The 25847-nt window shown below is 41.3% G+C and overlaps 1 protein-coding gene across 7 annotated transcripts in view; it reads left to right on the top strand.

Moving 5' to 3' along the window:
• The window catches only part of LOC140485987 (ribosomal protein S6 kinase alpha-3), a 117823-nt gene that overhangs the window by 56030 nt on the left and 35946 nt on the right, over positions 1–25847 (top strand). For all 7 annotated transcript variants that reach the window (XM_072584483.1, XM_072584479.1, XM_072584482.1 and 4 more), the window contains 3 exons: positions 959–1038; positions 21110–21216; positions 21424–21461. In XM_072584483.1, the coding sequence (XP_072440584.1) occupies positions 959–1038; positions 21110–21216; positions 21424–21461 (225 nt within the window). The remainder of the gene's footprint in view (positions 1–958; positions 1039–21109; positions 21217–21423; positions 21462–25847) is intronic.

Raw genomic sequence — 25847 nt, 5'->3', positions numbered from 1 at the left:
CTTCAATTTTAGAATCCCCATCTTAGTGTTAAAAACCCCTACAACCCTACCTTCCATCCTTCTGTAGCCCCCTTTAACCCTACAAGCCATCAATATATCTGCACTCTTCCATTTCTAGCTTCTTTTGTATCCTTGATTGTCATCATTCCACCATTGGTGGCTGTCCCGAGGTCACTGAGGTCCTCAACTCTGGAATTTCCCTCCTAAATTGATCCATCTCTCCAAGCTCATGCTATGCTCTGTAAAACCTACCTCTTTACTCAACTGTTGTCATTTTCCATGATTTTACTCAGTGGCTCAATGTCAAAAAATGAGACTTTTCTTTCTCCTTTTTGGGGCACTTTAATGCATTGATGTATTACTAGAGAGTTAATGGCAAAATGTATTTTATACTTTTCAACTACCAATCACATTGGTTTAGAACTCAAAATCTATTTTGATGGCGATATTCAGCCTATAGTTTGAAGAGTGGTGGACACTGATTCCTGAGACTCATTGCTGTAATTGTGATACAGTCTTTAAATGTTCTGATATTATTATTCCTGGATCTCACTATTCATCTAGATATTACAGAAGAAGGTGTACTCTGATAAACATCCTCCATTATTCAGACTGACCAGTGATGCTAAATCTGAGAAAATATTAAAGTTGAGCCATAAAAATGTGTTGGAAAGCTAACTTGATAAAGCAGAAGGTAAAGGAGTGATAGGATAACAGCTAGGACTACAAAAGTGCTCTAAACTTCACATTTATTCTGAATGTTCCCAACTGCTACGTGCTTGTGGCAAAACTTAAATCAAAATGCATGCCATTGATTTATAAGGCCAGTGGTAACACAGGATATTAACGATTGCAAAATTGTATAAAGTACTCGAGCTGTCTAATTTATAATAAATATAACTGTTATTGTTGACTCCTTTTAAATTAATACCCATCCAAATGAACTACGTTTTCAAAGCTTTCCAGACTGAAGGGAAGCTGTACCTTCTGTTGGACTTTCTCCGGGGAGGAGACCTGTTTACACGGCTATCCAAAGAGGTAAGGACTTGCTGCAATGCATTTTTATCCAAAACAAAAGTGCCAAGTAATATATTTGCTTTGAAATATGTTGAGTACATTTATCAAGGCCACGTGCAATAGGAGATTGTATCATAATGGCAATGTAACTGAAATATAACCCAGAGGCCCAGGTTATCGCTCTAGGGTCATAGCCTCAAAGCCTACCACAGCAACTAGTGGCGATTCATCTAATGAAAATCTCAAGTTGGTACTTAGTTCCATGGTTGAAAATGTGTTGCTGGAAAAGTGCAGCAGGTCAGGCAGCATCCAAGGAGCAGGAGAATCGACGTTTCGGGCATGAGCCCTTCATCAGGAATGAGGAAAGTGTGCCCAGCAGGCTAAGATAAAAGGTAGGGAGGAGGGACTTGGGGGAGGGGCATTGGAAATGCGATAGGTGACTCCCTTGTCAGGTCCACACCCCCCACCAACCCAACCTCCACTCCCGGCACCTTCCCCTGCAACCGCAAGAAATGCAAAACTTGCGCCCACACCTCCCCCCTTACTTCCCTCCAAGGCCCCAAGGGATCCTTCCATATCCGCCACAAATTCACCTGCACCTCCACACACATCGGGTGCAGCGGATGCAATAAATGATGTGGCCTCCTCTATGTTGGGGAGACAGGCCGCCTACTTGCAGAACATTTCAGAGAACATCTCTGGGACACCCGGACCAACCAACCCAACCACCCCGTGGCTCAACACTCCAATCCCCCTCCCACTCCACCAAGGACATGCAGGTCTTTGGACTCCTCCATCGCCAGACCATAGCAACACGATGGCTGGAGGAAGAGCGCCTCATCTTCCTCTTAGGAACCCTCCAACCACAAGGGATGAACTGATTTCTCCAGTTTCCTCGTTTCCCCTCTTCTTCCCCCCCCCCCCACCCCCTTCTCTCTTTTCCCCCCCCCCCCCCCCGCCCCCCCAACCTTTTCTCAGTCCCAACCCTCAAACTCAGCACCACCTTCCAACCTGCAATCTTCTTCCTGACCTCTCCGTCCCCACCCCCACTCCAGCCTGTCACCCTTATCTCAACCTCCTTCCACCCATCGCATTTCCAACGTCCCTCCCCCAAGTCCCTCCTCCCTACCTTTTATCTTAGCCTGCTGGGCACACTTTCCTCATTCCTGAAGAAGGGCTCATGCCCGAAACGTCGATTCTCTTGCTTCTTGGATGCTGCCTGACCTGCTACGCTTTTTCAGCAACACATTTTCAGCTCTGATCTCCAGCATCTGCAGTCCTCACTTTCTCCACTTAGTTCCATGGCACCATTATGGAGACTATTATTGTCGAAAAGCCTTGAAGGAAATGTGCCAACCATTTCTGGTCTGGATGTGACCTTTCCGTCTCAGACCCTGATAAGATTCCTAATGGAGTGGCAGTGGCCTGATTGTTTGATATATAGAAAATAATTTTTAAACAGTTTAGACTTGATAATCTCCAAACCTGATGGCGATGTTTAATTGGATTATATACTCTGGTAAGTTTAATCATACAGACAGATTGATAAATCATTAGAGAAACAAACCAAATTTGAGTTCTTAACATCCATAACTTTAGGATAGAATCATCATGATTATTTTGAAAAATAAATCTTACCGGAACAGAAAATGAACTTGATTTATAAATGCTTAAGGGTGATAGTGGCAAGGTCATCCATAACTTAAATATTACTGAAGTAGGAGAGATATTGCTGAAGCTTTGTCTCTTGCATTTCCATCAGTCAGCATCTGTTTCCCCTGTAGTGTAATTTGTTGTGATAAATTGAAATTGGCAGTCTGGTATTTGTTCTGATAAGTGCAAGATCTTTCTTTTCAGCAATATGTACATTTTAATATATTTGATACTCTGAAACAACATTTTTCAACTCTAGTTCCTAGCTATTAACGCCTCTACATATCTGACACCTTTGTTTTCCCATAATTATTTCTTTTATACAGTCATGATTTAAAAAAAAATGCAGATTCTTAATCATTAAAGCATTTTTGGAAGGTGTAACCTCAATGTTAAACTATGAAACCACAAACCTGTATGCAAATGTTTTTCATTCTGATCAAAATACTTTTCCTAATTTTTCTAAAACAAGGCTGCAATAATCAAGATTTTAATTGATCTAATTAATTAATGCCACAAGCTGAAAAGACTTACCTGTTTCAATAATCCCATATGTTGAGCTGTTAGGTTGAATATAAATTATTTAAATAAAACGAAGAACTGCAGATGCTGGTAATCTGAAACAAAAACACATTGCTGGAGAAACCCATCAGCGTCTATAGAGAGAAAACGTTTCAAGTCTAGTGACCTTCCTTCAGTATGAACTATCTGTTGCATTTTGCTTAGAATATTGTGGTGATATATCCTGCTGAAGATATTTTAGAAAATGTTAACCATCTGTAGGCTATACTGAGAACTCAATACTTCATGAGTAGTATTTTTTAATATATTGATAAATTTTTCTTTTGATTATCATCAAAAAATTTGGAAATTAGGATTATAATTCTGCAAAATTTGATTTTATTTATTGTCTTTACAAGTAATACAGTCTTATACAGTAATATAATCCAATAATACAGTCTTTACAAGTAATACAGTAATACTCCTTGGATCTTCCCTTGATTTTTGCTTGAAGTACTTTTTGATTACCAAGCTCCTTTGTGGAATTTCACAATTTTATTCCAAACAGCTTGTAAAATGTCTGAAAGCAAAGATAACCGTAACGTGGAAGGGCATGTTGCCATGGTCCATTTTGCTTTGTATCATTCCAGCATTTCTCATTCACTTGGGACAGGTTCAAGCAGGTGCCATGAAAATGTTTATTTTCATGAGAGGGAAAAAAACTGCATGTATTACCACCACTATTAGCTTTAAGAAAAGCACCATTAGTATTTCAGTATTTTGTTCAAGGTGGGCCTTGATTACGCTAGTTTGCAATACAGTATACAAACATTAAGATGATTTTTTTTTTTGCTTTATTTTTCCATTGTGTTCATCTGAAATTGTTTAAACTTTGCTATGCTGCTACAGAACAAAGAAAATGACAGCACAGAAACAGGTCCTTCAGCCATTCAAGCCTGCGCAGATCCAGGTCTTCTTTTGAACCTTGTCACCTATTTTTGCAAGATCTGTATCCTCTGCTCCCTGCCCATTCATGTATCTATCTAGATACATCTTTAATGATGCTATCGTGCCTGTCTCTACCACCTCTACTGGCAATGCATTCCAGGCACCCATTACCCTCTGTAATGAACTTTCCACACATATCTCCCCTAAACTTTTCCCCCCTCACCTTGTGACTCCCTAGTAATTGAGCACCCTCCATACCAGGCAACATTCTGGTGAACCTCCTGTGAATCCTCTGCAAAGTATCCACATCTTTCTCGTAATGTGGTGACCAGAAGTGTATGCAGTATTCCAAATGTGGCCAAACCAAAGTTCTGTATAACTGTGACATGACCTGCCAACTCTTGTACTCAATATCCTGTCTGATGAAAGAAAGCATGCCATATGTCGTCTGACCACTGTATCGACTAGCGTTGGCGCTTTCAGGGTACAATGGACTTGAACACTCACCTCTCTATACATCAGTTTTCCCCAGGGCTTTTCCATTTACTGTATAGTTTGCTCTTGAATTGGATCTTCCAAAATGCATCACTTTGCATTTTCCCAGATTGAACTCTATCTGCCATTTCTCTGCCCAACTCTCCAATCTATCTATATTCTGACAATCCCCTTCACTGTCTACTATTCCACCAATCTTAATGTCATCTGTAAACTTGCTAATCAGACCATCTATACCTTCCTCCAGATCACTTATGTATATCACAAAGAACTGTGGTCCCAACACTGATCTCTGTGGAACACCACTGGTCACAGTTCTCCATTTTGAGAAACTCCCTTCCACTACTGCTGTCTCATGCTGCCCAGCCAGTCCTCTATCAATCTAGCTAGTAGACCCTGGACCCCATGTGACTTCACTTTATCCACCAGCCTACTATGGAAAACCTTATCAAATGCCTTACTGATGTCTATGTATATGCTTTCTACAGCCCTTCCCTCATCAATCAACTTTGTCACTTCCTCAAAGTTCTATTAAGTTGGTAAGACATGACCTCCCCTGCACAAAACCATGTTGCTTATCACTGATCAGTCCATTTTCTTCCAAATGTAAATAGATCCTATCCCTCAGTATCTTCTCCAGCAGCTTCCCCACCACTGACGTCAGGCTCACTGCTCTATAATTACCTAGATTACTCCTGCTACCCTTAAACAAGGGACTACATTAGTAATTCTCCAGGGCCTCACCCACGTTCAAGTATGCTGCAAAGATATCAGTTAAGGTCCCAGCTATTTCCCTTCTCGCTTCCTCAATAACTTGAGAGATCCCATTCAGACCTGGGGACTTGTCCACCTTAATGCCTTTTAGAATACCCAACGCTACTTCCCTCATGTCGAATGACCGAGAGTAATCAAACATCTGTCTCTAACCTTAACATCTGTCCTGTTCCTCTCCTCGGTGAATACAGATTCATTAAGAATCTCACCCATTTTCTGACTCCATGCATAAGTTTTCTCCTTTGTCCTTGAATCAGCCAACTCTTTCTCTCGTTACCCTCTTGCTCCTTATATACGAATAAGACTTGGGATTTTCTTTAACCCTGTTTGCTAAAGATACTTCATGACCTCTTTTTGCCCTCTTAATTCCTTGTTTCACATTGGTCCTACTTTCCTGATATTCTTCCAAAGCTTTGTCTGTTTTCACTCACCTTGACCTTATGTATGCTTCCTTTTTCTTCTTAGCTAGACTCACAATTTCAACTGTCATCCCTAATTCACCTGGTTCCCTCATCTTGCCATTTCTATCCCTCATTTTCACTGGGACATGTTTGTCCTGCATTCTGATCAATCTCTTTAAAAGCCTCCCACGTACCTAATGTGGGTTTACCTTCAAACAGCTGCTCCCAATCCACATTCCCCAGCTCCTACCGAATGTTGCTATAGTTGGCCTTCCCCCAATTTGGGAGAAAGTGAGGACTGTAGATGCTGAAAATCAGAGTCGAGAGTGTGGTGCTGGAAAAGCACAGCAGGGCAGGCAGCATCTGAGGAGCAGGATAATTGACATTTCAGGCATAAGCTCTTAATCAGGAATTCCCCAATTTAGCAACCTTCCTTTAGGCCCATGAGTATTCTAAAACTTATGGAATTGTGATCACTATTTCCCTACTGAAACTTCAACTGCCTAGCTGGGCTCATTCCCTAACACCCAGGTCCAGTTCCTGAGTTGGACTATTTACTATCCCTTCCTGAGTTGGACTATTTACATACTGCTCTATAAAATCCTCCTGGATGCTCCTTACAAATTCTGCTCCATCTAGACCTCTAACGCTAAGTGAATCCCAGTCAATGTTGGGAAAATTAAAATCTCCTATTACCCACCACCATGTTGTTCCTACATCTTTCTGTAATCTGTACCTCTATTCTCACGGTCGCTGTTAGGAGGCCTGTAGTGCAGCCCCAACACTGCTACCGCACTCTTCCTATTTCTGAGCTCTGTCCATATTGCCTCCCTGCTCGAGTCCTCCATAGTGCCCTCCTTCAGCACAGCTGTGATATCCTCTCTGATCAATATGTAACTCCTCTACCCCTTTTACCTCCATCTCTATCCTGCCTGAAGCATCCATATCCTGGGATATTTATTTGCCAATTATGCTATTCCCTCAATCAAGTCTCAGTAACAGCAATAACGTCATACTCCCAGGTACAAATCCAAGCCCTAAGTTTATCTGCCTTACCTACTATACATCTCACATTAAACAAATGCACCTCAGACCCCCAGTCTCTCTGTGTTCATCATGTGCTCGCTGTCTGCTCTTCTCCTTAGTCACGCTGACTTCATTATCTAGTTCCTTACAGGCTTTAGTTATTACCTCCACTGTACACTAACGTCCTCATTTGGTTCCCATCTCCTTGCCACATTAGTTTAAACTCTCCCCAACAGCATTAGCAAAAGCATCCCCTGGGACGTGGTTCCAGTCCGGAGTAGACATAGACTGTCCACTTTGTAATAATCACACCTCCCCCAAAACTGGTCCCAAAAATCTACGCCCCTCCCTCCTGGACCATTTCTCAAGCTATGCATTCATCCTGCTTATTCTTGCATCTCAACTCTGACTAGCACGTGGCCGTAGTAATAATCCTGAGATTATTACCTCAGAGATCCTACTTTTTAACTGGGCTCGTAACTCCCTAAATTCTGCTTGTAGGACCTCATCTTGTTTTTTTACCTAATTATTGGTGCATATATGCACCATGACAGCTGACTGTTGGGGAAAGTACCAAATTATTTGTAAAAATCTGTTTTGAATAAGCACATTTGAGGTATGCTATTCAGGAAATGTATCAGTTTGCTGAAAGGACGTTTCACTTCAATCCATTTGGTTGAATTTTGCATTTACTTTTGATTCATTGTTGAAAAAATTGTCCACTTTTTAATAACTAAACAGTCCATGGTGCAGGATTGCTTTTGGTAGTGCATTCTATGTTGGAGCATGTCTTTTTTTTTTTGAAAAAGTTTGTTCTTGTTCATCTTTGATCACAAATTATTGACTAATTGAGCAGCGTATATAGTTTTTGTTTCATTTAGCAAAAGCCCATCATAATTTCATGTCGCTTATTGAATCTCAACTTCCATTGTACTAATAAAAAGACTCAATTATATCATTCCTTCTGATGACGAACTGTTGCTCATTCTTGGTTGCATTAAAATTTTCTTCCTCCTTTACCTCGTCTCCAGTCTGTAGAGCTTAGATATGAAGTTAAGGAGATGGCTGACGAGCAGGTTGGAGGAGGAGAATGAAGAAGCAGGGAGAAGGCAAGGAATGAGTGTGTTTGGGAAAAAGAATGTAAAACAGGAAATAGGAAGAAGTTGGACAATGAATGAGGTGAGAGATTTGGGATGATCCAAAAGAAGTGCACAAGAGTATGAATGTTCTGTGGTCTGCAGGTGTTACTGGAAAACCCTCCAATGCAAAGGTGGAGGAAAATGGAATTACCAGGAAAATGGGCATATTTGGGAGGTAGGTGTGTTTTGAGTTGAGGCAATATGACTTTAAGTAGGGAATTCATAGCAGTGGAATTGCCTTTTTTAAAGGAAATGTGTTATTTTAAGGCCAGCAATTATTGCTGATCCCGGATTCCTTCCCGAGTGGTGATGAACTGCAATCTTGAACAATTAGGGTTCACGTGGAATACAGTTGCAAAGGGAATTCCACTATTTTGATCCAGTGACACTGCAGTGGTGTCATCGTTCCAGGTTAAATGTAAGTGACTTTGAGGAGAATTTGCATGTCTGCTACCTGTGTTCTTCAAGGTGAAAGAGGTCAAGGTTTGAGTTATTGTTGAAGAGCCTTGACAATTTTCTGAAGTATATCTTGTAGAGTGTACACAGCTGCATTTCGTGCCAGTCAGACAGACCGCTTTGTTGCTTTGATCAGGTAGTGTTGAAGTCTTCAGTGTTCAATTTGCACTCCTCCAAGCAAGTCAAGAGTATTCAATCATATTCCTGACTTGTATCTTTCTAAATGCTGGACAAGTTTTGGGAGTCAATGGGTGAGTTACTTTAATGAGGAAATCTCAGCTTCTGATCTGCTCTTCTTACTGTAGTATTTGAGTGGGTGGTCCAGTTAAGATTCTGGTTAATGGTGGCTCCTGTGATGTTAATAGTGATGGATGTACTGCTGTTTTTCTCTTTGGAAATAGACATTGATCAGCATTTGTGTGACATATGTTTTGTAACTCCTGTCAGCCCAAACCATGCCTTTGGATGCTGATTGTTTGATTTGAGTCACGAATACTGACTTTTGTGTAATTTATCAGCAAACATTCTGACTTATGACTTTGTGATGAAGGCAAGGTAATTGATGATATCCTGAAATGGTGGGACTTAGGATACACACCTGACAAACTCCTGCAATTATGTCCTGGCACTGAGGTGATTAACCTCCCAACTGCAGCCATTTTCCTTTGTGCTTCCAACCAATGGAGAGTTTTCTTCCAATTCCCATTTAATTTTTTTGCAATGGTTCTAAGACTTCACACCAGGCTAAAAGTTGCCTTAATGTTAAGAGTCTCTTCTCATTTCTTGAATTTGACTTTATAAGAAAATATATTATCTATGGGATATGGGCATCGCTGGCTAGGTGAGCATTTATTGTCCAGAGGGCAGTTAAGGGGGAAATACATTGCTGTGGATCTGCAGTAACATGTGAACCAGACCAGTTGGGAATGCATAAGCCAACTTGTTTGTCCCCTGGGCAAAGTTCCAATCATTAGCCATCATTCTCCTTGGCAACTGTGGGGGTTGAAGTAGACCATGTGCCACCCTGATGTCCTAACTAACTGCAGGGTGAGCATCTAACCATATGTATTGTCCACTGTTAAGTCTATTTCCAGCAAGATTACATTGCTGATTCTGTCCCTGCCTCAGCACACGCTCCCTGAACTACTCTTCCGTGACTTTGTTATCTTTTTATCTAGCTTTATCATCCTTATCATCTAGCCTACTGCATTTGCTGGTCACAATGTGGTTTTCTTTATACTGTGAAAATGAAGCATAGACTGGGTAACTGCTTTGCATGTTCTGTCTGCAAAAAAGACCCTGAACGATCAGTTCCCTGGCCAACATCTGTCTCGGGCTTGCTGCAGTGCTCTGGCAAAGTTCAGCGCAAGCTGGAAGAACACCTAATTTTCTGCTTGGGAACTCTGCAGCCTTCTGGACTCTATCAAGTTCAATAACTTTAGGGCTTTAGCTTCTCGATTAGCCCAACCCCACACTTCATGCTTTGTGGTCACATGGTCTGCTGTTGTACACAACCATTGCTAGTCCTCAACAGTCCCCATTAGTATTCATCCTCCTAGCTAGATTGTTATCCACTCATTTGTCTGTTCAATTGTCCTTCTCTCTCTGTGGAGTCTATCTCCACCTATGTTTATTTCTTACCCCCTCTCCCCACCTTATCTTCTGCATAAAACCCAACATTTTCCTAATTACCATCAGTTCTGAGGAAGGGTCACTGGACCCAAAATGTTAACTCTAATTTCTCTCCACAGATTCTGCCAGACCTGCTAAGCCTTTCCAGCCATTTGTTTCTGCTTTATAGCATCCGCAGTTCTTTCGGGTTTTTACTGTATTTTTGATTTGACAATTCTGGTCCTGGTCCTGTCTTGGTGAATCTCCTATTTTTCACTTCAACGGTACCTTGCAAATTCATGACTTCTTCACCTAGAAGGGAAAAGGGAGCAAATGTATGGAAAAACCACAACCTGTAAGTTCCCCTCTAAGTCATACACCATTCTGACTTAGAACTATATCACTATCCCTTCACTGTCATTGGGTCAAAATCCTGCAACTCCCTTAACATAACGGTCATGTACTAGCACCACGCGATTTAAGATGGCAGCTGTTATGAAGATGTGGGTGTACTGTATCTTTTAAGAGAGTTGAAAACTAGCAGTGACCGCAGTAAATGTTCTCCATAAGATGCAACGTAACATGTGCTCCAGCTACTGGGGTAGCTGGTAGCCTGGGAACAGCAAAACAAGTTTGAATTAGGCCAATCAGTTTAAATTTGTACTCTGAAAAATACCAAACTGCTATCCAGTTTGAATTTAGTATATTGACAATCTTAAAAGCCAATGACACAATCTGATGCATTGGTTGGGGGGGGGGCGGTATAAGGCCAGGGAACATTGTACAGTTGAGAGGAGAACTGCCAAGCTATCAGCATGTCAAGACTGCCTGGAAAATAGCTCCCTTGAAGATACATTTATTGATCAGTAAGCTATGAAGCAGAATCCCCAAGAAGAAGAAAAGACAGGATACAGATAAAACTGAAAGCTGTCTGGTTTTGAGATAAGAAGTTTTGTTTTGTAAATCTTAATCAGGAGTTTTATTGGAGTAGTATTATAGAAGGGAAGGTGAAAGATACGTGAGGGGAAGGAGTTGTAAATAGTTAATTATTCTCTGTTATACTTTAAGGAATAAAGTTGTTAATTTTTACTTGAAACAGTTCTTGGCCTCTTGAGTTTTCAGATTACTGTGTGGGATAAATCTTGTGTTGCTGATTTACAGTAAACAGGAGAGTTTACCCTGTGTCATAACAGTTTGGGGGCTTGAACTGTTTTAGACAGATTTGAATAGATTTGGGGGTTTGAAAAATCCCAGCAGATTTAAACGCTTGCAGGTTAGCGTTCCTAGATCTTTAAAGAAAACGTGAGACAGTTTGTTTAATTTCGGTTACCTGTGGTTGATTAAATTAAAAGTGAAAGAAATGGTCCTTAAACTTTCTAAAGAGGTTCTGGGATTTGCCAAGAAAGTTCAGAAGAAAAAGGCCATACTTTTAGAATTAGCAAAGAAGTTAGATTTGGGTTTAACCAAGGACAAAAGTAAAGCTGAAATTGCCAGGCAATTACTCAAACACCTTAGGTGTGCCAGAGAAACAGGCTAGCATAGTAGAGGTAGAAAAACTTAAATTACAATTGAGGAAAATGGAGTTAGATGATAAACAAAGGGAGAGAGAGAGAAGGTTCCTAGCTAAGCCAAGAGAAGTGAGAGAGAAAGAAAAAGAAAATTCTTAGCTGAGCAAAAAGAGAATCTGAATGTGAGAAGTTGAAATAGCCTTTATTTCACTTGAAAAATTGGCGAGGCAGATGGAATGGTCTGAGAATTTATGGATAATGCTAGTTCAGACTAAACTGGTATGCAGAGCTAATCAGGTATTTGCCGCACTGTCAGACATGGGGTCAAGAGATTCTGAAGAGGTCAAACAGGCTTTTTTAAGTGCTTATGAACTGGTACCAAAAACACATGGGCAGCGATTTAGAAACGTAAAGAAGGAACCAGTTCAGACTTGTGTTGAGTTCGAAAGAATTTGTCATTTTGATAGATGGGCATGTGCTTTGAAAATAGATAGGATCTTTGAGGCTCTGAGAGATTATTCTGCTGGAGGAGTTTAAAAATTCACTTCCAGAGATCGTAAGAATTCACATGGAAGAACAGAAAGTTCAGGAAATGAAAAAGGCAGCAGAATTAGCAGATGAGTACATATTGTTGCATAAGACAAGTTTCCGGCCAGAATTTCATCCTCTGAGGGATAGAAGTTGGGAAAAGGAGAGATCATACACTACTAAACCAAGAGTAGAGAGCACTGATAAGAATTTGCCAAAGCATAAAAAAGAAGCCCAAGAAGTTGGAAAGGAGGTACAGTCACAATGCTAGTCATTAAAGGCACTGTGGGAAAAGATGTGGTAAAAGAAGTTAAGCCAGTGGCATTAATGAAAGTAGTAAAGGAGACTCAAAGAAGAGCCAAGGAGCTGCAGGAGAATGCACAGCCTGGGCAGGGACAGGGTATGGAGTTAGTACCTGATCTCTGCAAAGAATTTGCCTGTGGGTAAAGTTTACTCTGAAAGAACAGGGGCAGAAGGACAAGTAGTTATAATTTGAGAGATAGAGGGTCTAACCAGTTACTGACGGTAAGGGATGAGCGAACATTTTTTTCTGATCTGTTACCCGAGTGTGGGGTAATTTGTGGGATAGATGGACAGAGGTTTAGCATTCTCCTTTAAGATCAGGTTGGAGTGCTAACTCAAGACTGGGAAAGTTACAGTGGGAGTGATTGACAGTGTCAGTTCTAGAAATCCAGTTGGTTCTTGAGAATGATTTGGCACGATCCAAGGTAGGAGTGACACTCCTTGTGGAGAAGCCCAAGGAAGACCAAGAAACTGAGGAGTTAAAACAGAAATATCCTGGTATTTTCCCAGATCCCACTATCGTAAGTCGCAACATGAAGCGAAAAGTAAAGAAAAAGATGAAAGAGTTGAAGTTCAGTTAGCGGATACCCTGTTTGACGTAATGGTGCAGGAGAAGCCTGAACAGGCAGAGGCTTAGACTGAAGTGTTTACTCCTGAAAGACTAAGATTTGCAACAGCATGACAAGACACTAGAAGATATAGGTGTATGCGTACTCTGAAAAGTAGGCAGAGAATATTACAGAAGGGTTATTGTCTGAAAGATTAGAATCTCTAGGCAGAAATGAAGACCATGGTAGGTTAGTACAGTGGAGGAATGGGCCAAAGTGCACCAGATTGTGTTGCCAGTCGGACATGAACTACCTGTAGAAGGTCATCTAGTGGTACAAAAGACTCAGGCTAAGGTACAAAAACATTTTTATTGGCCTGCAATGCACAGAGATTCAGTCAGACCAAGGGTCATATTTTACTGCTAGGCTATTTAAAGAGATAATGGATAGCTTAGGTATACAGCACTTTGAATCTAATGCACATCATCCTGACTCCCAGGGAGCTTTAGAAAGGTGGCAGCAAACTTGACCACGTTGAGAGCATACTGTCAGGATTACCCGAATGATTGGGATAAAGGTATCCTATTCGTTTGTTTGCCATTAGAGATGCCCCAAATGAATCTACTCAGTTTACTCCCTTTTGAGTTAATATTCAGTCATGAAGTGAGAGGCTCTCCGAAATTAAAGAAAATTTGACAGGACCAAAGTCTGAGATCTCACGCTAAGATTATCTGTTGAAGATGAGGGAGAGATTAAATAGAATAGATGAGTTAGCTAAACAGCACCTGAAAAGGGCAGTGTAGAATGAAGTAGGTGGCAGATAAAAGCTCTGAGACTGTGTTTTCTCAAGGGTATTATACTTTAGTACTGTAACAGTAATAGTGATAGGAGATCCCTTCAAAGCCAGGTTTAGTGGTCCCTATCAAATTGAGAAAAACTAGTCAGATGGACTATCTAGTAAAGGTGCCAGATAGGGGAAAAATGTTTAGCATATGTCATGTGAACATGCTGAAACCGCATTATGTTCGAGAGAAAGAACTGGAGAAACGGGTTTTACTGCCCCACAGAGTGAGGAATCAAATCCAGATGATGTGGATTTTGGTCTGCCTCAAAATAGATTAAAAGATTAAGACTTTGAGGAGTGGGATAGGTTGGTAAGCTGTCTGTCTCAAAAGCATGAACACAGTTGAAAGATTTGTTATTGCAATATAAGGACATACGTAAGAATCAGATGGGGAGGTCTAATGCTATTGTACATGAACATAGAACATAGAAAAATACAGCGCAGTACAGGTCCTTTGGCCCTCGATGTTGTGCCGATCCAAGCCCACCTAACCTACACTAGCCCACTATCCTCCATATGCCTATCCAATGCCCATAAAGAGGGAGAGTCCACCACTGCTACTGGCAGGGCATTCCATGAACTCACGACTCGCTGAGTAAAGAATCTACCCCTAACATCTGTCCTATACCTACCACCCCTTAATTTAAAGCTATGCCCCCTCGTAATAGCTGACTCCATACGTGGAAAAAGGTTCTCATGGTCAACCCTATCTAAACCCCTAATCATCTTGTACACCTCTATCAAGTCACCCCTAAACCTTCTTTTCTCCAATGAAAACAACCCCAAGTGCCTCAGCCTTTCCTCATACGATCTTCCTACCATACCAGGCAACATCCTGGTAAACCTCTTCTGCACCCGTTCCAGTGCCTCCACATCCTTCCTATAGTATGGCGACCAAAACTGCACACAATACTCCAGATGCGGCCGCACCAGAGTCTTATACAACTGCAACATGACCTCAGGACTCCAGAACTCAATTCCTCTCCCAATAAAAGCCAGTACGCCATATGCCGCCTTCACCGCACTATTTACCTGGGTGGCAACTTTCAGAGATCTGTGTACGTGGACACCAAGATCCCTCTGCTCATCCACACTACCAAGTATCCGACCATTAGCCCTGTACCCTATCTTTTTGTTACTCATACCAAAGTGAATCACCTCACACTTAGCCACATCGAACTCCATTTGCCACCTTTCTGCCCAACTCTGCAGTTTGTCTATATTCCGCTGTAACCTGACACATCCTTCCTCACTGTCAACAACTCCACCGACTTTCATATCATCCGCAAACTTGCTCACCCAACCTTCTAGCCCCTCCTCCAGGTCATTTATAAAAATGACAAACAGCAATGGTCCCAAAACAGATCCTTGCGGAACACCGCTAGTAACTGCGGAACACTGCTAGTAACTGCACTCCAAGATGAACCTTTACCATCAACTACTACCCTCTGTCTTCTTCCAGCCAGCCAATTCCTAATCCAAACCTCCAACTCGCCCTCAATGCCATACCTCCGTATTTTTTGCAGTAGCCTACCATGGGGAACCTTATCAAACGCCTTACTAAAATCCATATACACCACATCTATCGCTTTACCCTCGTCCACCTCCTTAGTCACCTTCTCAAAGAATTCAGTAAGGTTTGTGATGCATGATCTGCCCTTCACAAAACCATGCTGACTATCCTTGATCACATTATTCCTATCCAGATGTTCATAAATCCTATCCCTTACAATTCTCTCTAAGACTTTGCCCACAACAGAAGTGAAAGTCACCGGCCTATAGTTACTAGGGTTATCCCTACTCCCCTTCTTGAACAAGGGAACCACATTTGCTATCCTCCAGTCTTCTGGCACTATTCCTGTAGACAACGAGGACATAAAAATCAAGGCCAATGGCTTTGCAATCTCCTCCCTTGCTTCCCAGAAAATCCTAGGATAAATGCCATCAGGCCCTGGGGACTTATCTATTTTCACCCTTTCCAGAATTTCCAACACCTCTTCCCTACATACCTCAAAGCCATCCATTCTAATTAATTGTGACTCAGTATTCACATCGGCAACAATGCCCTGTTCCTGAGTGAATACTGACGAAAAGTATTCATTCAGTGTCTCCCCAGTCTCTTCAGCCTCCACACGCAACTTCCCACTACTATCCTTGACTGGACCTATTCCTACCCTAGTCATTCTTTTATTCCTGACATACCTATAGAAAGCCTTTGTGTTTTCCCTAATCCTACCAACTAAGGACTTTTCATGTCCCCTCCTTGCTCCTCTTAGCTCTCTCTTCAGATCCTTCCTGGCTACCTTATAACTCTCAATCGCCCCAATTGAACCTTCACGCCTCATCTTTACATAGGTTGCCCTCTTCCCTTTAACAAGGGATTTCAATTACTTATTAAACCACGGCTCCCTCACACGACCCTTTCCTCCCTGCCTGACAGGTACATACTTATCAAGGACACTCAATAGTTGCTCCTTGAACAAGCTCCACATATCAATTGTGCCCTTGCCTTGCCAATTCTAACACCTGGCCTGGTTCGTTACCCAGAACCAAATCCAGTATGGCCTCACCTCTTGGCCTGTCTACATATTGTGTCAGGAAACCTTCCTGCACACATTGGACAAACACTGACCCATCTAACAAACTCGAGCTATAGCTTTCCCAGTCAATATCAGGAAAGTTAAAGTCTCCCATAACAACCGTCCTATTACTTTCACTCTTCTCCTGACTCATCCTCGCAATCCTTTCTTCTACGTCTCTAGGACTATTAGGAGGCCTGTAGAAAACTCCTAACAGGGTGACCTCACCTTTCCTATTTCTAACCGCAGCCCAAACTACCTCAGATGGCGAGTCTTCATCCATCGTCCTTTCCACCGTTGTAATACTATCTTTGACAAGCAATGCCACACCTCCCCCTTTTTTACCCCCACCTCTGACCCTACTAAAACACTTAAACCCTGGAACCTGCAACAGCCAATCCTGTCCCTGTTCTACCCATGTCTCCGTAATAGCCACAACATCGAAATCCCAGGTACCAACCCACGCTGCAAGTTCACCTTCCTTATTTTGTATACTTCTTGCATTGAAGTATACACACTTCAAGCCACTTTCCTGTTTACAGGCACCCTCTTTTGAGATTGATGCCATGTTCCTAACCTCCCTACACTCCAGGTCCTGCACCCTAAAGCTACAGTCTAGGTTCCCATGCCCCTGCAGAGTTAATTTAAACATAGACATAGGGAATACTGTTCTGATAAAACAACACCCTTATCAGCTTAATCCTTTCCAAGCCAAGCAGGCCCAGATGAAGGCGGAGGCCTTGCTCAATGAGAACATCATCGAACCAAGCTAGAGTGAGTAGAGTTCGCTGATCATCTTAGTTCCCAAATCGGACGGGAATCAATAATTCTGCATGGCCAATCAGAAGATCGACGTCGTTACAAAATCAGACTCCAATCCAATTCCTAGATTCGAGGACTATCGAGAAGGTTAGTCAAGCCAGTTACATCACCAAGTTGGACTTAATGCGTGGTTACTGGCAGGTACCTTTATCAGAGTTGGCGAAAGATATTTCTGCGTTTGTAACCCCAAATGGGCTATATCAGTTTAAAGTGATGTCCTTTGGAATGAAGAACGCACCTGCCGCATACCAAAGACTCATGAACAGAGTTGTGGTTGGGTTAACAAGCTGTGAAGTCTATTTGGACGATGTAGTGATCTTTAGTAAGTCCTGGAAAGATCACATGGTACAGTTGGCAGAGCTCTTTGAACAACTACGAGAAGCAAAATTGGTAATAAGCTTAAAACTGAATTTGCGAAAGCAGAGGTGACATTCTTGGGACATAACTTCGGTCATGGAAGGTTGATCCCATGGAACGTAAAGATGAAGGTCATCAAGGAATTTCAGTGACTAACCTTGAAGGAAGAGGTGCTTTGATTCTTAAGACTCAGTGGATTCTATCAGAAGTTTGTTCCAAACTTCTTCAGCGTAGTGGCACCGTTAACCGATTTGCTGAAGAAGACAACAGTTGCGGTGGACAGAACCATGTCAGGAGGCATTTGACCATTTGAAAGCCATATTAACCAGCCAACCAGTTTTAGCTACACCAAACTTCAAAACCTTTTTAATGTCGCCATTGATGCTATTGTCATAGGAGTTGGCGCTTTACTCCTACAGGAAGATAAGGATGGGATTGAACTGCCAGTTGGTTATTATTTGAAGATGATCAGCATCCACCAGAGGAAATACTCCACAATCGAGAAAAAAAACTATTGAGTTTGGTACTGGCCCCTCAACATTTTAATGTGTATGTCACAAGCAATGTGTTGGAGGCAGTTGTGTACACTGATCACAATCTTATATTTTTTGAACAGTTTAAAGATGAGAATATGAAACTATTTTGTTGGAATGTTATGTTAGAGTTTTAATGTTAAAATCGTAGATGTTGCAGATCGTAAGAATGTAATTGCAGATGTGTTATTGTGGATTTAACTGAGTTTAGATGAGATTTATATTTATTTAATGTTTTCACTCACACACACACACACACACACACACACACACACACACACACTCACACACTCACACACGTATATATGGTAAGAAGTTAAGGTGAATATATATTGAAGTTATGTGTATGTTAGAGTAATGTTTTTTTTAAAAGAAAGAATGAAGCCATCTTTTCATTATGGTTCATTTTTTCTTAAGGGGAAGGTGTTATGAAGATGTGGGTGTATTGTACCTTTTGAGAGTTAGAAGCTAGCAGTGAAAGCATCAGGTGTTCTCAGTAAGATACAATGTAGCATATGATCCAGCCACTGGGGTAGCCTGGGTAGCTGGTTGCCTGGAAATGACAAAACCAATTCGAATTAGGCCAATCAGTTTAAATTATGCCCTGAAAACTTCCAAACTCCAATCCAATTTGAATTTAGTATGTTGACAATCTTACATAATATAATCTGATTCTTTGGGGGTATAAGGCCAGGGAACATTGAACTGTTGAGAGAAGAACTGCCAAGCTATCAGCATGTCAAGACTACCTGGAAAATAGCTCTCTTACAGGTACCTTTACTGATCAATAACATGTGAAGCAGAATCCCCAAGAGGAAAAGACAGGAATACAGATAAAACTGAAAGCCGCCTGTTTTGAAATAAGTTTTGTTTTGTAAATCTTAATCAGGGTTTTATCAGACTAGTATTATGGAAGGGAAGGTTAGAGGAAGGACTTGTAAACGGCATTTAATTGTTCTTGGCGTCTTGAATTTTCACAGATAACTGCATGGGATAAATCTTTTGTGGTGTTGGTTTACATTAAACTGGAGAGTTTACCTTGCGTCATAACACAGCTCACTGCCGTCTTTCAAAGGGTGATTAGCATTGGGCAATAAATGCTGGCCCAGCCAGTGTCAGCCACATCTTATGCAAGAATTCTTTAACACTTTACCCAAAACTGCCCAAAATTCCACTTTGCAACAAGTCTTGTTCACCCATCACCCTATTGCATGGTGATTTACTGTTGCTCCCAATTAAGTACTGCTTTGATTGTAAAATTCTCATCCTTGTCAAATCCCTTCTTGACCTTACCCATCTCTGTCTTTGTAACCACCTTCAGACACGTGACTTTGAGAATTGTAATAGTTGTCCAAATTTTGCTGTTTTGCAGATGCAGCAGTTTTAATCACTATCATTAGCAGTTGCACTTGAAACTTCAGGAATCCCAACCTCGATTATCTTTCTTTAACACCCCTGTGTCTCAATCCCCTTCTGCTCTTTTCAGACATTTCTTAAGCCTGGTGGAACATTAGTTTCACTGTCATCTGTACTGATATCTTCTTGCATCTCACTGTCAAATTGGTTGATAGCATTCCAATGAAACATTTGAGATATTTTATATAAAGGTGCTCAGTAAGTGGAGGTTATTGTGGCCCTGCAGTTAACCAATTGGCATCATCACCAATGAATACATTCACATTAATGTTTAGTTCGTTCACTTGAACTTTTATAAGTCACTTTATACAATTGGAAAAGAATATTCTAGTCTTCTCAGTATTAATTGTTGGTGTTTTAATTTGTTTTTCGCTGTGTTCTTGGCTGTTTGGCAGTTAGGTGATAATGTGACCTGATACACAAGGCATCAGAATTTTTAGGGACAGCTGGGTGGACCAGTTGTCTTTTCTTGCCTGTCTGATATTTTCAAATGTTTGCATGCAAGCTGCTTTCTCAACCTTTGGCAGTTAGCAGTTTAACAGCTTCATGTTCCAACCGATTTTATCCTGGGAGACCAAAATGCATAAATGTCTTCCTGTCTGTTTTCCTGCCTATGATCCAGTTGGGACTATTTTCCATTATGAATTCCCTCATCAATCAATGGAGGAGCTGGTCTTGAAAGTCAAAAAGATGCATGAAAATCCCATCATGTTTAGTACAGTCACTCCAATGATGGAGTGATCGAGCTTATTTGGTCTCTTGTCAGCAAATCCTAGTGTTTGTAGTTTGAAATTTGTGATGGTAAGCGCAAGAGAAACTGCTAGCCCTGTCTAATCAGGACCACAAATCACTTAAGGCCAGATGATGTGCAGTGCTGATACTGAGTGCCAGGAAAAGTTTTGCTTCATAAATAAATGTTAAGTAAATATGGCTTTTACAACGTCCCCACCATTTTGAGAATATTGGTGGAGGCAGGAAAACTGAACTCTTATTTTAGTGGCTGCCTCCTTTGGAAAACAGCTTTCTGTCTACCTAAAAAAAGTCAATTTCAAAGTTATTGATTCTTGTTTAATGAATTCCTTTCAGAACTTGTTCACTGTTTGCATAGCCTCAAACCTTTGTTCTTAAAGTGACCTGTATCCATCCAACTATGCCTTTCTTTGTATTGTTCCCCTTTGGCCTCCACTTCCTTAACTCAAGTAGTCCATTCCAGTTTTAACTAAACAACTTTGATTTAGCTCATCATTTCCACCAAGGTCCTCTTAAATTTTCTACTTTGCTATCTCTTCACTCTGTCCAAAAGCCACTGATCTTTTGATCTTTTAATTCACTGCTCCTAATCCTTCTGCGTCTCTAGTTCTGATGATTTTTGTCTCAGTTGCTTGCGGATGTTTTAAGGTGCAATGTAGATGAAAAATTTTAGTCTTAAGCATCTTCTTATTTCTATATGCAATTTCGGTACCAACAGTTTAAAAATAATTCACTTGTGTTGTAATTTAACTTCCATGAATGGCCAAAGGGCCTGTCTCCGTGCTGTAGGACTCCATGACTCCATTTTCATTATTTTCCATTTAAAGTTTGTGCGGTCTTGAGCAGTTTGAACTATTTAAATGTGTTAGCATTGAATCCAAATGATATTATCCTCACCAGGTTATGTTCACTGAAGAGGATGTGAAGTTTTATCTTGCGGAGCTGGCTCTTGCTTTAGATCACCTACATAGTCTGGGAATTATCTACAGAGATCTAAAACCAGAAAAGTAAGTTGCTGAAATTTTCATCTTTCACTAAGTTTTCATTGAGTGTTGAATGAAATATTCTGCAGGATACTGTTTAGTGTTTTATCCACATAATAAATAATTGAAGTTGTTTTATTGTGTTTACTAAAATGTAGATTATCAGAATTGTTACTGAATTTCAATGTCAAAACTCCTTTCAAGGAATTAAATTTAACTATTTTCTTTCAGTATTTTGCTGGATGAACAGGGTCATATTAAACTAACAGGTGAGTAATCCATTAATATGGATTCTGTTAACTTTAATTTTCTGCCTGTATTACATATAATTGACCTTACATTGTCATCTTTAGGGATGGTTTAACCAAATTTCTTTCAAAAGAAATTTTGAGGAAAGACTATTTCTAAAAGTTCATGGTTTTAAAATCCAAGTATCTTTTCATGAGAGGGGGGTTTGGCCTTCACGTTGGAGGTATCCTCTCAGTGTCTTATAGCACTGACATTTCTGGTATCGAAGCTATCCATGTCTAAATGTAACAAGAACTGGGCTTAAGGTGCCAAGTAAGTTTCCGTAAGACCTCTGAGCAATGTAGGCCATTTGGCCTGTTGGGTTTATTCCACCATGGTGAAATCATGGTTGATCAGACAATTCTCAACAGCACTTAGCCATCTTTTCCCAAACTACTCAGCATTGGACATAATTAACAATGCAGTCTCTACACCTCTGCAATAAAAGAGAAGTTCCGCTCATTCACTGAACTGAGATTTGAAAACTCCTCATCTCTTAAATGGCTGGCCCGAGTCTGAGCTTATGCCTTCTGGTTCTAAATACACACAGGGAAACAACCTCACTGAATTTACCCTGTTACGCCTTCTAGGATCCTCTATTTCGATAAGGTCACTTCTCAATCTTAGACTCCAAGACGTGAAGCCCAGACTACTCAGTCTCTACTCATAAGCGGATTCCTCAGTGTCCAGGGCCAACAGCAGTTTCTGGACTGCATCCAGTGTCAGCATCAGTATAAAAACTGTACAGTGGTCTAGATGTGGTTGTATTCTTGCCTTGTACAGTTTTAGCAAAACCTCCCTACATTAAAATTCATTCCATTTGAACTAAAAGAGAACATTACATTTCGTTTCCCTATTCCTCACTGATGTTGGTTGCTAGATTTTGTGATTCATGCCCAAAGATCCCACTGTAATGCAGCTTTTTTCAATCTGTCTTCACTTAAATAACATTTAACGTGTCCAAGATCATATCCTTGCATTTTCCCACATATGCCACCTGCGAAGTTTTGGCCTACTCCCTTAACCTGGCTGTGTCCCTCTGTAGATTCTTTGTTCAGGAGACTGCAGCAGCACACAGTGTGGGGAACCCCCCCCCCCCCCCCCCCCCAACACGGCCCATCGCGCCCAAACCCCTTCCAACACCGCCCCCTGCCCCAAACCTGGTCGACCAGACGTTCTCTTCCCACCGCCCCCCACCCCCCAAAACCCTGTCCAACACTGCCCCCCCACCCCCTATCTGGGGCAGCCGGATTGGACACCAATAACAAGACTGCTGCTGCTTTTGTGGGGTAAGTCTCAAAATAGCGCGCACACACACACACACACACACACATATTTAACTTTTTACTGCAACTTTTTGACAGGTTCCATGTTTACCCTGTACAGGACAATGTTAGAGCAATTATCTGAGGAAGGGAGGTTTAGGGTACACCCCTGTGCCGAACTCCAGGAAAAGTGTGGGGAGAGAGGGAGGGTGGGAGGTCAATCATTTGGAGATGATGCCTATTTAATTACTGTAAACAAAAGTCGCGATCACTGCTGGCAGCACGTCTTTGATGTAATGTTTCTGTTGGGACCTGGAGATCTCCTTTGGATAATCCAATTTTCGGATAATCGAGGTTCCTCTGCACTCACCTTCCCGCCTACTTTTGTAATTTGCAAACTTGGCAGAAGTACATTATTTTTCTGATTTGCGTGAAGTTATGTAGCGTACTTGTGAATTGGAAGGCAGGAAGTTGGAAGTTTCTCAATTTGTTTGTAAGGATGGTGGGGTGGGTGAAGAGTAATGGTCCTTTTAAGAGATTGTGCTTTTCAAAACTTGGGAGATTTAAACAAAAACGTCTGCAAGCAGATGTAGGTGCACATACAGTTCTGAAATTGAAACGTATCAGTTGGCTGTGTGGTTGGCAACAACAACAGGCTTGTTTTGGTGTTACGGCAACCAGCTTGAATATTAGCCAATTAATTTAAACCAGGCCCTAGATACCAAAACCCAATTACATTTAAATCTGAAGGTTTTGACAACCTCCGATCAGTCCTATTACAAGAAAATTGACAGGTCATCAAAGGTATATAAGAGGGTTTTGAAAAGCGGTGGAAGAGCAAACTGCCATCTGAAGAGTAAATATCTGGCTATCTGATAAGCTCCGTTCCGTAACAGATTAGGGGATCAGGTCTGGGATCTGGATATTTTCAAGTTATTAATAATATTGTTAATAATGCTCCCTTCGCTGACCATGCAGCATTCTACTTGTTATAGGTTGCCACCTTAAAAAAATGCCCCCTTATTCAAACTGTCATCTGTTAGTTAACCAATCCTGTACCAGTACAAAATACAACCTCCAACATCATGGCCAGTTCTGTTCTTAAGTATCTTCGACATACCGAATCTTACTGAAATCTTCCTGACAATGAAAGTATAATGCTTCTGCTACTTCCCCTTTGTTTGTTCAGCTTCTTACCACCACAAGGAATTCTATAAATTTGTCATGCCTGATTTCACCATCACAAAGCCATGCTGATTTTGCCTGACTTATGAATTTGTAAATGTTCTGCTCTTCATAATAGACTCCAGCAATTTCTCAGTGACAGATGTTAAGACAACTGTCCTGTAGTGTTTTGTTTTTGTTTTATTCCCTTATTTAAGTGTTATATTGGCAACTTTCCAATCTTCTGGAATATTTCCAGAACCTAAGGATTCTTGAAAGATCGTTTCCAATGTATCCACTTTATAGATATCTTTAATATTCTAGGATGCAATCTGTCATATCCAAGGAACTTAATGGCTTCTAGTCCTGTTAGTTTCCAGAGTACTTTGTTTTGAGTGATAGTTTATTTATTTCCTGTTCTCTTTTGCCCTTGATTGTGCAGTATTTTTGGGATGCTATTAGTGTTTTCTAAAGTGAGAGCTAAGTATTTATTCAGCTCCCCTCTATTTTCCGGATTCCCAATTATTATTTCCTAACAATTTAGAGAATGAGGCTCGACTTTTGCCTTCTTTGGCGCCTCTCTTCCTTTTCTGTATATCCAATGAAGCTCTTGCTGTCCATTTTGATGGTACTTTCTCGGTTATCCTCAGGTTAGTTTTTCCCTTTTTTGGTCGTCATTTGGTTCTTAAAAGTTCTTAATTCTCTGCTTACCACTAATCTTTGACATGTTGTTAGGATTTTTTTTCTTTCACTTTTAATTCTTGCTACTTTGTTCAGTGTTCAGTTTATCCTGATCATGAAATCTTCAGTCCTAACCGGAATACATATTTGTTGAAAGTCATGAACTATTTTCTTAGATTATTCCTCAACTATCTTTTCTGATAAACTCCTTTCCCAGTCCATAACCTTCAAGAGGCTGGTCATGGCCTGCATCAACTCCAGTCTCCCAGCCTGCCTCAATCTCCTAAAATTTACTTAGTGACTTAACAGGTCCACACTGGATGCCATATCCCTAGCCCTGCACTTAACCTTGGAAACATCTCGACAGCAAAGATACCTACGGCAGACTCCAGCTAATTGACTACAGCTCAGCCTCTAAAACCATTATCCCCTCTAGAAGCTGGTCTCAAAACTCCATGACCTTGGGCTTGGCTCAGCCCCCTGCAACTGGATCCTCTGCTGTCTGAGCCACAGATCGCAATCAGTGAAGATAGGTAACTGCACTTGCTCTGCAATAACACTCAACACTGGAGGTTCCCCCCCCCCCCCCCCCCCCCCCCAAAATGCGTCCTCAGCCCCTATTGTATACCCACAACTGTTGCTAAATTTCAAACGAATGCCATCTACAAGTTCACTGACGGCGCCACCATAGCAGGACAGATATCTAATATCAGTGAGTCAAAATAAAGAAGGGAGACAGAGGGCTTGGTGATGTGGTTCAATGAAAACTACCTTTCTCAAAGTCAACAAACTAAAGAACTGATCATTGACTTCAGAAAGAAAGGAGAACATGCCCCTTATCTACATCAACAGAACTGAGATTGAGGGTGGAGAGGGTCAAGTTTCTCCGAGTGATGATAACTGGCAAACTGTCCTGGACTTCCCATGTAGGTGCGATGGTCAGGAAGGCACAGCAACACTGCTTCCTCAGGCGGTTCAGGAAATTTGGCCTGTCCATAGGGACCCTCACCACTTCTACAGATGCAACATAGAAAGCGTACTGTCTGGTTGCATAACTGCCTGGTATGGCAACAACTGCTCTGCCCAGGGCCATAAGTAACTCCAGAGGGTGGTGTGCACAGCCCAGACCACTGCGGAAGCCAGCGTTCTATTGGTGGACTCCATTTACACATCTTGCTGTCGCAGAAAGACTGCCGACATCATCAAAGACCCATTGCCTCTTCCATCAGGCAGAAGATGCGGAAGTCTGAACACATG

The sequence above is a fragment of the Chiloscyllium punctatum genome, chromosome 15, assembly GCF_047496795.1.
Source record: "Chiloscyllium punctatum isolate Juve2018m chromosome 15, sChiPun1.3, whole genome shotgun sequence".
Lineage (NCBI taxonomy): Eukaryota > Metazoa > Chordata > Chondrichthyes > Orectolobiformes > Hemiscylliidae > Chiloscyllium > Chiloscyllium punctatum.
This window is presented reverse-complemented; position numbering and strand designations above follow the sequence as displayed.